The sequence below is a fragment of the Aethalodelphis obliquidens genome, unplaced genomic scaffold (assembly GCF_003676395.1).
Source record: "Aethalodelphis obliquidens isolate GAN/ISIS:26980383/991018 unplaced genomic scaffold, ASM367639v1 scaffold19, whole genome shotgun sequence".
In the NCBI taxonomy this organism is placed as follows: domain Eukaryota; kingdom Metazoa; phylum Chordata; class Mammalia; order Artiodactyla; family Delphinidae; genus Aethalodelphis; species Aethalodelphis obliquidens.
The window spans coordinates 3,484,299-3,501,717 of NW_020837963.1; the positions used below are offsets into that span (position 1 = coordinate 3,484,299).

The 17,419-nt window shown below is 38.0% G+C and overlaps 1 protein-coding gene across 11 annotated transcripts in view; it reads right to left on the reverse strand.

The window, feature by feature from the left end:
- PIAS2 (protein inhibitor of activated STAT 2) overlaps positions 1-17,419 on the reverse strand; it is a 91,443-nt gene that overhangs the window by 12,557 nt on the left and 61,467 nt on the right. For all 11 annotated transcript variants that reach the window (XM_027118429.1, XM_027118423.1, XM_027118426.1 and 8 more), the window contains 2 exons: positions 7,975-8,108; positions 5,312-5,483 (listed from right to left, as the gene is read on the reverse strand). In XM_027118429.1, coding sequence (XP_026974230.1) covers positions 5,312-5,483; positions 7,975-8,108 — 306 coding nt within the window. The remainder of the gene's footprint in view (positions 1-5,311; positions 5,484-7,974; positions 8,109-17,419) is intronic.

A 17,419-nucleotide genomic window follows, 5' to 3' on the forward strand; every position in this document is an offset into this window, starting at 1 on the left:
AAAAAAAAAAAAAAAAAAAAAAAAAAAAAAAGAAATTGGGGGATGGGAGATGGGGATAAGAAGGAAAATGACAGGGACTTCCCTGGTGGCACAGTGGTTAAGAATCCGCCTGCCAATGCAGAGGACACGGGTTCGAGCCCTGGTCCGGGAAGATCCCACATGCCGCGGAGCAACTAAGCTAATGCACCACAACTACTGAGCCTGTGCTCTAGAGCCCGTGAGCCACAACTACCGAAGCCCGCGTGCCTAGAGCCCATGCTCCGCAACAAAAGAAGCCATCACAAGGAGAAGCCCTCGCACCACAACAAAGAATAGCCCCCGCTCACCGCAACTAGAGAAAGCCTGCGTGCAGCAATCAACACCCAACACAGCCATAAATGAATGAATGAATGAATGAATGAATGAAGACACTGGTATATGTTAGTACTAAGGAGGGGGTTTAAAAAGTGGCTCTGATTATTATGGTTGTTTCACAGTATTAATATCTTAATCATATATATATTTTTTAAGATGCAAGCTTTTGAAGAAGACCTATATGTGTGTGTGTGTGTTTGTATACATATATATGTATGTGTGTGCATATATATACACACATACAATATACACACATACATATGATTTCATTTATTTTAAAAAGTTCCTACTTAAAGGTACATTTAATCTATCACTTTCTCTCTGACATTGAAAGAAATGAAAAGAAAAATTTCAAGTTTACAAGAAAAAGACAATGACTGCCTTCTTCTTGCTCCCTCTTCTCGTCCTTTGATGTCTCACACTGGAGATTGTCTTTTGTCTTGATCCTGAACTGACCTTTCAACCTGGATCAGATTTATAGAAAACAACAATAAAACTCATTTTCCTACCCTGGCCCCTTTATTTCCATCTGTAGAGGAGTAAGGTCAATGTCCCAATGGACATGTCACCACAGTAACTCTTTTTTTTTTTAGTTCTTTTTTTAACCACAGTAACTCTTAACCACTGCATATCTTCTGTTCTCATAACATGAAACTTTGAGTGATTAAACAACTATTCCTTGTTTCTCCAATACAAAATGCTGTCACAACACATGAAAATGTCACAATCCACTGACAGTACAAATTATTAAATCAGTATCTAAAATCTCAGCAAACATCACACTATTTAGTGTAGGTTAATTCCTATTACCTGAACTTTGTAACCATTAATACAAATTCAACTTTATATAGAATGGGTGAAATTCATCATTTGTTAGGATTATCAAATTACCTACTGGTAGAAAGATTTTTGTTGTAATCAGAATCTTCACAAAGACCACATTCAGAAAGGTAAATGATTCTGATGCCTATGCAAAAAAAGATGTATTTATAGATACGGAATAACAGGAACCATGGAGAAATGTAAATGGCTATGTCTGGTGGAATTGTGGGCATGTGATGCTATAAAATAATAAAAACATTTTTTAAAACTTTTAATATTTGTTACTCCCTCCTCACAGGATTGGCAAATACACACACAGGCTTTATGTGTACAATAAGTATGTGTACATATATAAATTTTTATAGCTGTATCCATAGTACCACAGCACAAAGGTAAACTGCTGGCATGCTGCTAGACAGCAAACATTAGTATTCCAGACTGTGTACTAGATCACTGAATTCATCATACTTGGCCCCAACTTACATGTCTGAAAATTCAGTAACTTGAATTTTTATCCATAAACCTGAAAATCACTGGGTGCTCCCACTTTATGATCATAAAAATATTTTAAAAGATTCAATTTTGCTGATGATTCTTAATCTATTTCTAATCTTTGTTTCCTGTCTTTAGAATACCTCCTCATTAATGACAAAGCAGTCATTCAATTTCCCAGGCATGGGGTAGGGACATAATATTTAAAATTATCTTTTAATTTAGAAAAATAGCAGAGGTTTCCTAAAAGTCTTAGATTAAGGTGCCAATTTCTTCTGACAGGCTATGCAGGGAAAGAGGCTAGAAGAATTACCATCAAAGTGTTAACAGAATGCTTTTTATTTCTTGATGCTTTGAAAAATTGTTTATAAGAATAATTTTTTTCAAAAACAATACCACTTAAAAAATAACTGCTCACCTGAATTTTAGACTGTAACTTAAAGTAAGTTTTCCTGTTTTTCCTCTATTTCCCCTTTGCTTACTATCATTGACCAAGAAGTCCTATGATAAACTTACACCTCAGAAAAAATTTCTAGATGCTGACACAAAAGAGAGGATACGAACAGAATGACCAGGAACAAAAACCAGGAGATAAAAATGTAAGAGTTGGAAGGGATTACAGAAATGATATAACCATAGCCTGAGTCTCCACTGTGACACCTGGACAGGTGGCATCCACTCTTTCTTAACACAGAAAATGTGATTTTAGCACAAAACATCAACTTTCTTAGTGTTCAGAAAACTCCAACGGAAAGTTTTTCCATGTATCTTTCATCCATTGGACTTAGATCTGCCAAATGTTATAACAAAGAATAAACCTAACCCAGTTCATCAATGACTCCCGTTCAAGAACTACAAGATAACTATAACATATTCTTTTCTCCTGGCTTAACAGCTTCAATCCTTAGACTCATTCATCCGTCAGGCTATGTTTCCACTATTCACCATCCTGTTTCCCTCCTCTGGCTGCTCTCATTAATACCCTTCTTGATGACAGCCCTGACTAAAATCGTCTAAGTGAAAGTTTTCTAGCCTAAAATGGAACAAAACTGGCATGCGCATGTATCCTGGACACTGCTTCGTTTATTAATGCAGTCTAAGAACAAATCAGCTCAAGTGGTGAACCCTTCAAACCATTAAGTGAATTCTGACACTTCAAAGAGTTTCTATCAGGAATGGCCATTAATTTATGGAATGTCACCATCTATTAAAATGACTATATACAGTCATCCCTTGGTATCTACAGGGGATTGGTTCCAAGGACTCTCCCACCCCCCACAGATACCAAAACTCATGGATGCTCAAATCCCTTATATAAAATGGTGTAGTACTTGCATATCCCCCATATACTTTAAATCATCTCTAGATTACCTTATAGTACTTAAAACAATGTAAATGCTATGTAAATAGTTGCTGGCAGCAAAGAGCAAATTTTGCTTTTTGGAACTTAAAAAAAAATTTTCCCCAAGTATTTATGATGATCCATGGTTACCTGAATCCATGGATATAGAAGGCTGACTTCTTGTCCTATGACAAGATCCATTTTATCAATGTATTTCCTAACAATAAAGCATTCTTAGATAAACCCTACTTGGTGGTAATGAATGTCATTTTAATGTATTATTAAATAATTTACTAAGACTGAATTCAGAATTTTCACTGAACTTCCTAACTTCCTGTTTCATAATGGTTCTTCTCTTTTGGCTGTTAATGCGTAAGTCTAGTTTGGGTATTAAGAGTTATGTCAACTTTGTGGAATGAGCTGGGAAGCTGCAATTTACAGACATTTTAAACCAAAATTTTCATGTGTTGCTGGTTTAGTCAAAAGTTTCTACCTTATACTCACAATGTTAGTTTTTATTTTCTTTTTAACCTCGATGAGGAGACTTACATCTATCTCTACAGTAGCTGATCGCAGGTGTGAACTGTCCTGATTCCTCTGCATGTTGAAGTCATTTCAAGATTGTCACCCAATGTACGTGCCACTCCTCCAGTTCTAAGTCCTCATCAAGTATTGGTAAAAATGTGCGAAAGGAACATAGAGGGTAGACCCTTATGGCGAGCCACCAGAGACACCCTCTATGATTACAGTAACTCATGAGTCCATATCACTACGCACAACCCTTCAACCTGGCAGGAAACCATCTAACTATAATACTGTGCAACCTATGTTTTTCCAGCATATTCTAAAGAGTTTCATTAGAGAGTAAAATCTGGAAATACCACATCTAAGTATTCATTCCCATGATTCTCCACTTTAGTAAACATTTCAAAATTACATTTTCATTTTTTATTATTTAAATGCTAGAAGTGCCAAACAAATTGTCTGCAAGGAACAATAAATGATCAGCATACCCCCCAAAAATCCCACTTGAAATACTTATTCCATTTTCTGTTCCACTAAACAAACAAACAAACAAACAAAAAATACCCTTACTGTGATACGTAAATCACATCTGGAAATATAAGCATTTTAACAGTGAAGAAGGCAGCACAAAATGTTTAATTCTCCTGGTTTCAAAAGTAACTATAAAAAAAGAATGTTTCAAAAGTGCACCAAGAATGTAACTCCACTTGTATAAAATGTCTAGAAAAGGCAAATTTATAGAGATAAAAAGAAGATCAATGGTTGCCTAGATTTGGGGTGTGCATCAGGATTAAGTGCAAATGAACATGAGAGATGTTTACTGGCTGTTCAGAATATTCTACAACTGAATTGTGATGATGACTATACAACCCTATGAATTTACTAAAATCACTGAACTGTGCAATTGAATACTTAAGATGGGAGAATTTTATGGTATATAAATTATACCCCAATAAAGCCATTAGAGAAAAGAAGTGCTATGAGAAGCCAAAAGGTAAGGCTGGCATACTCAAGTTTGAAACAATATGTTCATGGATGTCAAGAGAACCTGCTGCTATTTTCCTGCAGGTTCCAAAATCTCTAAGAAGCACCTATTGCTACATACTCAAACCTGTCACTCACTATATGTCAGCAACAGCTTCTGCCAGATGACTCATAAATAAACGCTAGACTGCATTTACTAGCCCATATTTTGCCCTGGAGAGGGTGAGAAGGGAAGGCAATCAATTTTTTACTGAGACAATGACCATGTGGTTGACACTGAGGCTGAGCTCTTTCATTATCTTATTGAAACCTGAATTTAATCTTATGAGGTAGGCATTATTTAACCCCATTGTACAGAACAGGAAAAGGAGGCTCAAACAAGTTAAATATTTCAACCAAGATCACAGAATGAGTAAGCAATGGTGTCAAAATTGGAATCTACACTTGTCAGATTCCCAATTCCACACACTCGGCTTCCTCATGTTGGTCTGTGATGCCAAATTTACTCCTTCCAAATAGATTCAAGAAAATAACAAAAAGTATCAAATTTGAAATAAATATTTAGACATGAGAAGATTTCAACTCTCACTTCCCAAAGATGGGAATATATTCTTCATCAAAATTTGCTTTCTTATAAACAACATGCTCACTTGAAAATATTTCAACTGAACAAAAGGCAAATTAAAATAGCCCTATATGGTTATGCAACTCTCAAAGAGACATTTACAAACTTATCCCAAGAATAGTTAGTTCCAAGTGTAATAAACAATAGTGAACTATAAATTAACAAACCCTTTGGTTGGGCTGCTTTGTGTTTCTGACATAAAGATGCATTTCCTTTTGGCAGGAGGGTCTTCCTCTTCATCAGAAGAGCTTTCTATTGTTAGGTCAATGACATCCACTTTCTTCTTGCTTGCCTCATTGGCTACAGTCACTGAACAAGGCTTACTGAGGACACCTGCAGCTGCAAGTAGGGAACAGAGGGGCAAAAAAGTCAAAGGTGTAACACGAGCTCTAACCATAAGAGTTTTAACTGTGTAGCACATCCTGGAGAATACACAGCCAATAAAGCCCATACTCTGTCCCACGGACAGAGACCAACTCTCTAACTCCAGTCATCTGTCTATAAAATGACTGCTTACCTAGAGAGACAGGGTGAGCGCTATGCCTTGTGAGAAGCGAAAGCCTCTTTCAGATGGCACACTCCGCGTTATCTCCCCAGTACTGCGACAGATTTGCACAGATCCTGCACCTCACGCTGTCTCTCTAGGTGAGGACTCATGTTACACACAGACATCCGGAGTTAAGGGGCTGGTCTCTGGCCATGGACAAGAGTATGTAGCTTTACTGGCTGTGTATTCTCACAGACATGCGGTAGGGTTAAGTCAGAATCATACTTCCTATCTAGCAAAGCAGTGGTGCTCACATCAAAGAATATATAAGCTCTACACCATAAGCAAGAACTTGATAAAATTTTCACCTTGATAAGTGGAAAAAACCCCAAACATGTCACTTAAGTTACTCAGACATTTAAAGTTTTTCTTACCAGCTATCTACTTAGGTTCTCCTTTCTGCCCACTACAATAGCCTCACATGATATGTTAACTCACCATTTCAAAGAGTGGTGAGTTGACTCACCATTCTACTACAATCTATTTAGTAGAAAATGCATGCTACTTGATAATGGAAAAGCAGCAGCAACTAATTAACTAAATCACTACTTTTCTCAAGGATGAGGAAAACCCTGATCATTCCACCCATAGGTTCAGTAACAATCACAGGAGAATGATTAATATTGACATAAATCCTTTACTTTTTCCTCTCTTCTTACTCTGAATGCCTATTATTCATTACATTATTAGAATGTTAAATATAGTCAGCACAAAACTCAAATGCAGTGACTGGACTATGCCAGATAAAAAGAAACTAAGTTCACCTATCAGTTTCAATTTCTCAAACAGCCTTTATTTTCCCCACTCAGGGTAGACAGCACAGGGAGTTGAAGGTTGAGTATAATTCCTAGGTAACCAAGGCAAGAGTCAAATTTCTTCCCACAAGGCAATGGAAACAATCAGTTCACTTCTTTACCAACTAACCTATGACCATCTTCCCCCACCCTCCATTAATGGATGATACAGCCTCTCTAACCACACCTCCACCTGGGGTTCCTCCAACAGGTGCTCTAAAAATAATTCTGAGGGACCTCCTTGGCAGTCCAGTGGTTAAGACTCCGTGCTCCCAATGTAGGGGACATGGGTTCGATCCCTGGTCAGGGAACTAAGATCCCGCATGCTGCACAGTGTGCAAAATAAATAAATAATTTTTTATAATTTTTAAAATGAAAAGTTCCAAATAAGTGTCCATAGAAATGTCATTTATAATTTTTCATGTTGTAACAAGCACCATATATTAAAATGATTTTAAAGAACACAAGTAACGAATGTTGGAGAGGATGTGGAAAAAAGGGAACTCTTGTGCACTGTTGGTAGGAATGTAAACTGGTGCAGCCACAGTGGAAAACAATATGGCAGTTTCTTAAAACATTAAAAATATAACTACCATATATGACCCAGCAATTCCACTCCTGGGTATATATCCAAAGAAAACCAAAAACACTAATTCGAAAAGATACATGCACCCCCAATGTTCATAGCAGCATTATTTACAAATGCCAAGATATGGAAGCAACCTAAGTGTCAACAGATGAATGGATAAAGACAGTGTGGTATATATATGTATTAATATATACAATGGAATATTACTCAGCCATAAAAAAGAACAAAATTTTGCCAGTTGCAGGAACATGAATGGACTTGGAGAGCATTATGCTAAGTGAAATAAGTCAGACAGAGAAAGACAAATACTATATGATATGACTTATATGTGGAATCTTAAAAATATAACAAACTAATGAATATAACAAAAAAGAAGCAGACTCACAGAGACAGAGAACAAACTAGTGGTGACAAGTGGGGAGAGTGAAGAGGGGAGGGGCATTATTACAGGGGTGGCGAAGCAGGAGATACAAACTATTAGCTATAGGATAAGCTACAGAATGTGTTGTATGACACAGGAAATATAGCCAATATCTTACAATAACTATAAATGGCATATAACCTTTAAAAATTGTGAGTCACTACACTGTACACCTATAACTTCCATAATATTGTAGAGCAACTATACTTCAATAAAAAATAATAAAATGATTTAGGTGATTGTTTTATTTACTTTATATATGAAAAATATACTATGAAAAAACTGATTATAATGTGGTATAAACTTTAGCACACTTAAGAATAAAAACCATTTGGGAGAAATTACATATGTAATAGATGGTCAAAAGATAAAGTGAGCAAACTGAGCTCCAAATGGTAGCTCTAATGGCCAAAGTTAACGCTAACGATAACATCACACAAGTCTCATCGTTTTGCTCTCTGCTGCCATTCTGCACATACTTTCTATTTTTGTACATGGTTGGCTGGATACTTTCATAGCTTCTTTCTTCGGTCTCATTGGGCACCAAGAACCATCTTCTTGGAATTTGATCTCATCCACATCAGAACAGTCATTGAGAATTTCCATAAAAAGCCTATAAACCAAGTAAGAAGTACAGAAATGGAATCAAATGGCTCTGTTCAAAGGTGAAATAAAGTAACACATTTTACCTTGGAGACAAAAGTAATGCTTTTTGTTTGTTTTGGCCCTAGGCTTTAGCTGTTTAAAGGGCAACAGAAGAGTTAAGTGACTTACTGAATATCATCTTAAAAATCAGTGATTAAACAGAAATAGACACCTGGAACCTTCTTGCAGGGATTGGCAGTAAAGAAACCATCCTCAGGGACTTCCCTGGTGGTCCAGTGCTGGTAAGTCCACCTTCCGATACAGGGGACACGGGTTCCATCCCTGGTTGGGGAGCTAAGAGCCACATGCTGCGGGCAACTAGGCCTGTGCACCACAACTACTGAGATTGCACACCTCAACAAGAGAGCCCACGTGCCACCAACTACAGAGTCCATGTACCCTGGAGCCCACACACCACAACTAAAGACAGAAAACGTGCACTCCACAACTAGAGAGAAGCCCATGCACCTCAAAAAAAAAAACAGAAAAAAAAAAAAAAAACCCCACATGCCACAACAAAGACCCAACGCAGCAAAAAAAAAAAAAAAACACAACCCTCAACATAACACATAAACCAAACATAAAAATTATTGGGTTCACAGCTTCCGGGAAGATAGAGGAAGAGTAAGACGCAGAGATCACCTTCCTCCCCGCAGATACACCAGAAATACATCTACACGTGGAGCAACTCCTACAGAACACCTACTGAACGCTGGCAGAAGACCTCAGACCTCCCAAAAGGCAAGAAACCCCACCACCACCACCACGTACCTGGGTAGGGAAAAAGAAAAAAGAATAAACAGAGACAAAAGGATAGGGACGGGACCTGCACCAGTGGGAGGGAGCTGTGAAGGAGGAAAGGTTTCCACACACTAGGAAGCCCCTTTGCGGGCGGAGACTGCGGGTGGCAGAGGGGGAAAGCTTCGGAGCCGTGGAGGAGAGCGCAGCCACAGGGGTGCGGAGGGCAAAGCAGAGAGATTCCTGCACAGATGATCGGTGCCGACGGGCACTCACCAGCCCAACCGGCACTCACCAGCCCAAGAGGCTTGTCTGCTCACCTGCCGGGGCAGGCGGGGCTGGGGGCTGAGGCTCCGGCTTCGGTCTGAGCTCTGGGAGAGGACTGGGGTTGGCGGCGTGAACACAGCCTGAAGGGGTTAGTGCACCATGGCTAGCCGGGAGGGAGTCCGGGAAAAGTCTGGAGCTGCCAAAGAGGCAAGAGACTTTTTCTTCCCTCTTTGTTTCCTGGTGCTCCAGATGAGGGGATTAAGAGCGCTGCTTAAAGGAGCTCCAGAGACGGGCGCGAGCCGCGGCTATCAGCGCGGACCCCAGAAACGGGCATGAGACACTAAGGCTGCTACTCCTGCCACCAAGAAGCCTGTGTGCGAGCACAGGTCACTATCCACACCCCCCTTCCGGGGAGCCTGTGCGGCCCGCCACTGCCAGGGTCCCGTGATCTAGGGACAAATCCCCCGGGGGGACGCATAGTGCGCCACAGGCTGATGCAACGTCACGCCGGCCTCTGCCGCCACAGGCTCGCCACACACTCCGTGCCCCTCCCTCCCCCCGGCCTGAGTGAGCCAGAGCCCCTGAATCGGCTCCTTTAACCGAGTCCTGTCTGAGCGAAGAAAAGACGCCTCCAGCGACCTACATGCAGAGGCGGGGCCAAATCCAAAGCTGAACCCTGGGAGCTGTGAGAACAAAGAGAAAGGGAAATCTCTCCCAGCAGCCTCAGAAGGGCGTATTAAAGCTCCACAATCAACTAGATGTACCCTGCATCTGTGGAATACATGAATAGACAACAAATCATCCCAAATTGAGGAGGTGGACTTTGAGAGCAAGATTTATGATTTTTTCCCCTTTTCCTCTTTTTGTGAGTGTGTATGTGTATGCTTCTGTGTGAGATTTTGTCTGTAGAGCTTTGCTTCCACCATTTGTCCAAGGGTTCTATCCATCCGTTTTTAATTTTTTCTTATTACTTTTTATTTTAATAACTTTATTTTATTTTACTTTATCTTCGTTCTTTCTTTCCTTCCTTCCCTCCTTTAGACAACGAATCATCCCAAATTGAGGTGGACTTTGAGAGCAAGATTTATGATTTTTTCCGCTTTTCCTATTTTTGTGAGTGTGTATGTGTATGCTTCTGTATGAGATTTTGTCTGTATACTTTTGCTTCCACCATTTGTCCTAGGGTTCTATCCGTCCCTTTTTTTTCCTCTTAATAATTATTTTTTTATTTTAATAACTTTATTATATTTTATCTTATTTCATTTTACTTTATCTTCTTTCTTTTTTTCCTTCCTTCCTTCCCTCCCTCCTTTCTTTCTTTCTCTCTCTCTCTCTCTTTCTCTTCCTTTCTTTCTTTCTACTTTTTCTCCCTTTTATTCTGAGCCATGTGGATGAAAGGCTCTTGGTGCTGCAGCCAGGAGTCAGTGCTGTGCCTCTGAGGTGGGAGAGCCAACTTCAGGACACTGGTCCACAAGAGACCTCCCAGCTCCACATAGTATCAAACAGCGAAAACCTCCCAGAGATATCCATCTCAACACCAGCACCCAGCTTCACTCAACGACCAGCAAGCTACAGTGCTGGTCATCCTATGCCAAACAACTAGCAAGACAGGAACACAACCCCATCCATTAGCAGAGGGGCTGCCTAAAATCATAATAAGTCCACAGACACCCCAAAACACACCACCAGACGTGGACCTGCCCACCAGAAAGACAAGATCCAGCCTCATCAACCAGAACACAGGCACTAGTCCCCTCCACCAGGAAGCCTACACAACCCACTGAACCAACCTTAGCCACTGGGGACAGACACCAAAAACAACAGGAACTACGAACCTGCAGCCTGCAAAAAGGAGACCCCAAAGACAGTAAGATAAGCAAAATGAGAAGACAGAAAAACACACAGCAGATGAAGGAGCAAGAAAAAACCCCACCAGACCTAACAAATGAAGAGGAAATAGGCAGTCTACCTGAAAAAGAATTCAGAATAATGATAGTAAAGATGATCCAAAATCGTGGAAATAGAATAGACAAAATGCAAGAAACATTTAACAAGGACCTAGAAGAACTAAAGGTGAAACAAACAACAGTGACCAACACAATAAATGAAATGAAAAATACTCTAGATGGGATCAATAGCAGAATAACTGAGGCAGAAGAACGGATAAGTGACCTGGAAGATAAAATAGTGGAAATAACTACTGCAGAGCAGAATAAACAAAAAAGAATCAAAAGAACTGAGGACAGTCTCAGAGACCTCTGGGACATTAAACGCACCAACATTCGAATTATAGGGGTTCCAGAGGAAGAGAAAAAGAAAGGGGCTGAGAAAATATTTGAAGAGATTATAGTTGAAAACTTCCCTTATATGGGAAAGAAAAGAGTTAATCAAGTCCAGGAAACACAGAGAGTCCCATACAGGATAAATCCAAGGAGAAATACGCCAAGACACATATTAATCAAACTGTCAAAAATTAAATACAAAGAAAACATATTAAAAGCAGCAAGGGAAAAATAACACACAAGGGAATCCCCATAAGGTTAACAGCTGATCTGTAGCAGAAACTCTGCAAGCCAGAAGGGACTGGCAGGACATATTTAAAGTGATGAAGGAGAAAAACCTACAACCAAGATTACTCTACCCAGCAAGGATCTCATTCAGATTTGATGGAGAAATTAAAACCTTTACAGACAAGCAAAAGCTGAGACAGTTCAGCACCACCAAACCAGCTCTACAACAACTGCTAAAGGAACTTCTCTAGGCAAGAAACACAAGAGAAGGAAAAGACGTACAATAATGAACCCAAAACAATTAAGAAAATGGGAATAGGAACATACATATCGATAATTACCTTAAATGTAAATGGACTAAATGCTCCCACCAAAAGACACAGATTGGCTGAATGGATACAAAAACAAGACCCATATATTTGCTGTCTAAAAGAGACCCACTTCAGACCTAGAGACACATACAGACTGAAAGTAAGGGGATGGAAAAAGATATTTCATGCAAATGGAGATCAAAAGAAAGCTGGAGTAGCAATTCTCATATCAGACAAAATAGACTTTAAAATAAAGACTATTAGAAGAAACAAAGAAAGACACTACATAATGATCAAGGGATCAATCCAAGAAGAAGATATAACAATTGTAAATATTTATGCACCCAACATAGGAGCACCTCAATACATAAGGCAAATACTAACAGCCATAAAAGCAGAAATCAACAGTAACACATTCATAGTAGGGGACTTTAACACCCCACTTTCACCCATGGACAGATCATCCAAAATGAAAATAAATAAGGAAACACAAGCTTTAAATGACACATTAAACAAGATGGACTTAACTTGATATTTATAGGCCACTCCATCCAAAAACAACAGAATACACATTTTTCTCAAGTGCTCATGGAACATTCTCCAGGAGAGATCATATCTTGGGTCACAAATCAAGCCTTGGTAAATTTAAGAAAACTGAAATTGTATCAAGTATCTTTTCCAACCACAACGCCATGAGACTAGATATCAATTACAGGAAAAGATCTGTAAAATATACAAACACATGGAGGCTAAACAATACACGACTTAATAATGAAGACATCACTGAAGAAATCAAAGAGGAAATAAAAAAATACCTAGAAACAAATGACAATGGAGACACAACGACCCAAAACCTATGGGATGCAGCAAAAGCAGTTCTAAGGGGGAAGTTTATAGCAATACAAGCCCACCTTAAGAAGCAGGAAACATCTCGAATAAACAATCTAACCTTGCACCTCAAGCAATTAGAGAAAGAAGAACATAAAAACCCCAAAGCTAGCAGAAGGAAAGAAATCATAAAAATCAGATCAGAAATAAATGAAAAAGAAATGAAGGAAACAATAGCAAAGATCAATAAAACTGAAAGCTGGTTCTTTGAGAAGATAAACAAAATAGATAAACCACTAGCCAGACTCATCAAGAAAAAAAGGGAGAAGGCTCAAATCAATAGAATTAGAAATGAAAAAGTGGAAGTAACAACTGACACTGCAGAAATAAAAAAGATCATGAGAGATTACTACAAGTAACTCCATGCCAATAAAATGGACAATCTGGAAGAAATGGACAAATTCTTAGAAATGCACAGCCTGCCAAGACTGAATCAGGAAGAAATAGAAAATATGAACAGACCAATCACAAGCACTGAAATTGAAACTGTGATTAAAAATCTTCCAACAAACAAAAGCCCAGGACCAGATGGCTTCACAGGCGAATTTTATCAAACATTTAGAGAAGAGCTAACACCTATCCTTCTCAAACTCTTCCAAAATATAGCAGAGGGAGGAACACTCCCAAATTCCTTCTACGAGGCCACCATCACCTTGATACCAAAACCAGACAAGGGTGTCACAAAGAAAGAAAACTACAGGCCAATATCACTGATGAACATAGATGCAAAAATCCTCAACAAAATAGTAGCAAACAGAATCCAACAGCACATTAAAAGGATCATACACCATGATCAAGTGGGGTTTATTCCAGGAATGCAAGGATTCTTCAATATACGCAAATCTATCAATGTGATAAACCATATTAACAAATTGAAGGAGAAAAACCATATGATCATCTCAATAGATGCAGAGAAAGCTTTTGACAAAATTCAACACCCATTTATGATAAAAACCCTGCAGAAAGTAGGCATAGAGGGAACTTTCCTCAACATAATAAAGGCCATACATGACAAGCCCACAGCCAACATCGTCCTCAATGGTGAAAAACTGAAAGCATTTCCACTAAGATCAGGAACAAGACAAGGTTGCCTACCCTCACCACTCTTATTCAACATAGTTTTGGAGTTTTAGCTACAGCAATCAGAGAAGAAAAGGAAATAAAAGGAATCCAAATCGGAAAAGAAGTAAAGCTGTCACTGTTTGCTGATGACATGATACTATACATAGAGAATCCTAAAGATGCTACCAGAAAACTACTAGAGCTAATCAATGAATTTGGTAAAGTAGCAGGATATAAAATTAATGCACAGAAATCTCTGGCATTCCTATATACCTATGATGAAAAATCTGAAAGTGAAATCAAGAAAACACTCCCATTTACCACTGCAACAAAAAGAATTAAATATCTAGGAATAAACCTACCTAAGGAGACAAAAGACCTGTATGCAGAAAATTATAAGACACTGATGAAAGAAATTAAAGATGAAACAGATGGAGAGATATACCATATTCTTGGATTGGAAGAATCAACATTGTGAAAATGACTCTACTACCCAAAGCAATCTACAGATTCAATGCAATCCCTATCAAATTACCACTGGCATTTTTCACAGAACTAGAACAAAAAATTTCACAATTTGTATGGAAACACAAAAGACCCTGAATAGCCAGAGCAATCTTGAGAACGAAAAACGGAGCTGGAGGAATCAGGCTCCCTGACTTCAGACTATACTACAAAGCTACAGTAATCAAGACAGTATGGTACTGGCACAAAAACAGAAAGATCAGTGGAACAGGATAGAAAGTCCAGAGATAAACCCACGCATATATGGACACCTTATCTTTGATAAAGGAGGCTTGCCACAACTAGAGAGAGCCCTCGCACAGAAACAAAGACCCAACCCAGCCAAAAATAAATATAAATAAATAAATAAATTTTGGGGAAAAAAAAGACATTTGTAAAAACTTTACCACAAAGAAAATTCTAGGCCCAAATGTCTTCACTAGGAAATGCTACCAAATATTTGAGGATTCATGATACCACTACTTCCCGCTTCCTATATAAGGCCAGCATTACTCTGATACTAAAAACAGACAAAGACAAAACAAGAAAACAACAGACCACTATCTCTCATGAACTTTAGCAAAACAAACCCAACAATAAATATAAAAGATAACAAATCATGACCAAGTGGGATCCATCTCCAGAATGAAAGGTTGTTTAATATTTGAAAGTCAATCAATGCAAATCATCATGTCAACAGACTAGTCAGTTCAAGACAGCAGGACAAAGATATAAAAGGCATCCAGATTAAAAAGGACAAAGTAAGACTGTCTTTATTCCTAAAATATTACTGCCTGTACAGAATATCCTATGTTCTATAACAATGCTATTCGAACTACAAGACGCATTTAGTAAGGTTTCAAGATAGAACATACAAAAATCAACTATATTTCTATATAATACAACTAAAAATATAAAAAACAATACCACATGAGAAATATGAAACAATGGGATAAATCTGACATAAAGCATACAAGACCTATATACTGAAAACCACCAAACATACTGAAACCTAATTAACTAAATAGATATATATCATGTTCATGGATCAGAAGACTAAATATTGTGAACTCACCCTTAACTTATCTATAGATTCAACATTATACAAATCAAAAACCCAGATTTGTTTTCTAATTGACAAGCTGATTCTAAAATATGCAATGAAATGCAAAATATGTACAATTGTCAAAATAATTTTGAAAAAGAATGAAGTTAGAAGTCCCACATTACCCTGATTTCCAGACAGTGCAGTACTGACATAAATATAGACAAATCAATGGAACAAAGTTCAGAGATAAATCCACATATATATGGCCGACTGATTTTTGAAAAGAAGGTGCAAAGGCAATTCAATGAGGAAAATACAATCTTTTCACCAATGTGGCAGAACAACTCCATGACTGTTTGCCAAAAACAAAAATGAAGCTAAAACCCTGCTTCTTATCTCACACCATATACAAAAATTAACTTGAAGTAGATAACAGATCTAAGTATAAAATTAAACTACAGAACTTCTAAAGCAAGCAAGGAGAAAATTTTTCTGACCTTAGGTTAGGAAAAAATGTCTTAATATGATATCAAAAGCACAGTACATAAAAGAAAGCCTTGATAAACTGGCCTTAATCCAAGAACTTTTTCTCTTTGAAAGATACTATTAAGAGACTGAAAAGAGGAAATGGCAGAAAACATTAGCAAACTACAGATCTGATAACGGACTTATATCCATAATATATAAAGAACTATCAAAACTCAGTAATATGAAAAACAAACAACCCAGCTGAAAAATGGGCAAAAGTTTAAGCAGTCCCTTCACCAAAGATGACACACAGATGGCAAATAAACACACAAGAAGATGCTCAATACAGTCATAACGGAAATGCAAATCAAATCCACAATGGGGTACCACCATATACCACTAGAATGTCTAAAATTTAAAAAACTAACCATACCAAACGTTGATGAGAATGTGGAGCAACTGGAACTCTCTTATACTGCTAGTGGGAATATAAAAGAGTACAACCACTTTGGAAAACAGTTTGGTAATTTATTAAAAAATTAAGCATACACCTAGTATGTGACCAGGGATTCCACTCGTAAGTACTTACCCCAGGTAAATTAAAACATCAGTCCACACAGAGACCTGGACATGAATGTTCTTAGCAGCTTTATTTGCAAGAACCCCAAACCAGAAGGAACGCATAAACAAGTGAATTGATAAACTGTGGGATATCTGTACAATGGAATGCTGCTATTCAGGAATAAAAATGAAAAAACTATTGGTACATGCAGCAACGTGGACAAATCTCAAAGCAAGCATACTGAATAAAAATAAGCTAGACAAAGGAAGCAGACACTTTATGATTCTATTCATACAAAATTCTAGAAAATCCAAAACAATCTGTAGCAGCAGAAAGCATACCAGTGTTTGACTGAGGATACAGTGAAAGAAAGAGATTAGGAAGATACATGAGAAAACTTTAGGTAGGACAGATATATTCATTATCTTATTATAATGATATTACAGGTGTATACTGGGTCAAAATGTACCAAACTGTACACTTTAAATATGGGCAGTTCTTATATCTCGATAAAACTGATAAAAACAAATAAGGAAAAATGCTACCTTCATTAGAATATGTAATACTTTAAATATGTATTTTCCCTAATTATATGAAAAACATAATTCCAATCAAAATCCAAACAGGATTTCTTTGTGTAATTTAAGGATGCTTTTATTCAAGTGAATATGGCAAACTGTAATAAGTCAAGAAAATTCTGAAACATAGGCCTAAGAGATATTAATGAATAACAGAAATCCAATAATTAAAATAGTTTTGTACTGGCCAATACTTTGATCAATGGCACAAATACCAGTTCAGAAATGACACTTGAGTACAAAAAATGTTTTAAATGATGGAGGCAGTGTCTTAAGCCCATGGGAGAGATTACTCATTAAGTGTTGGTGAGATTACTGACCAACCTTCAGGTGGAAGGGTGGA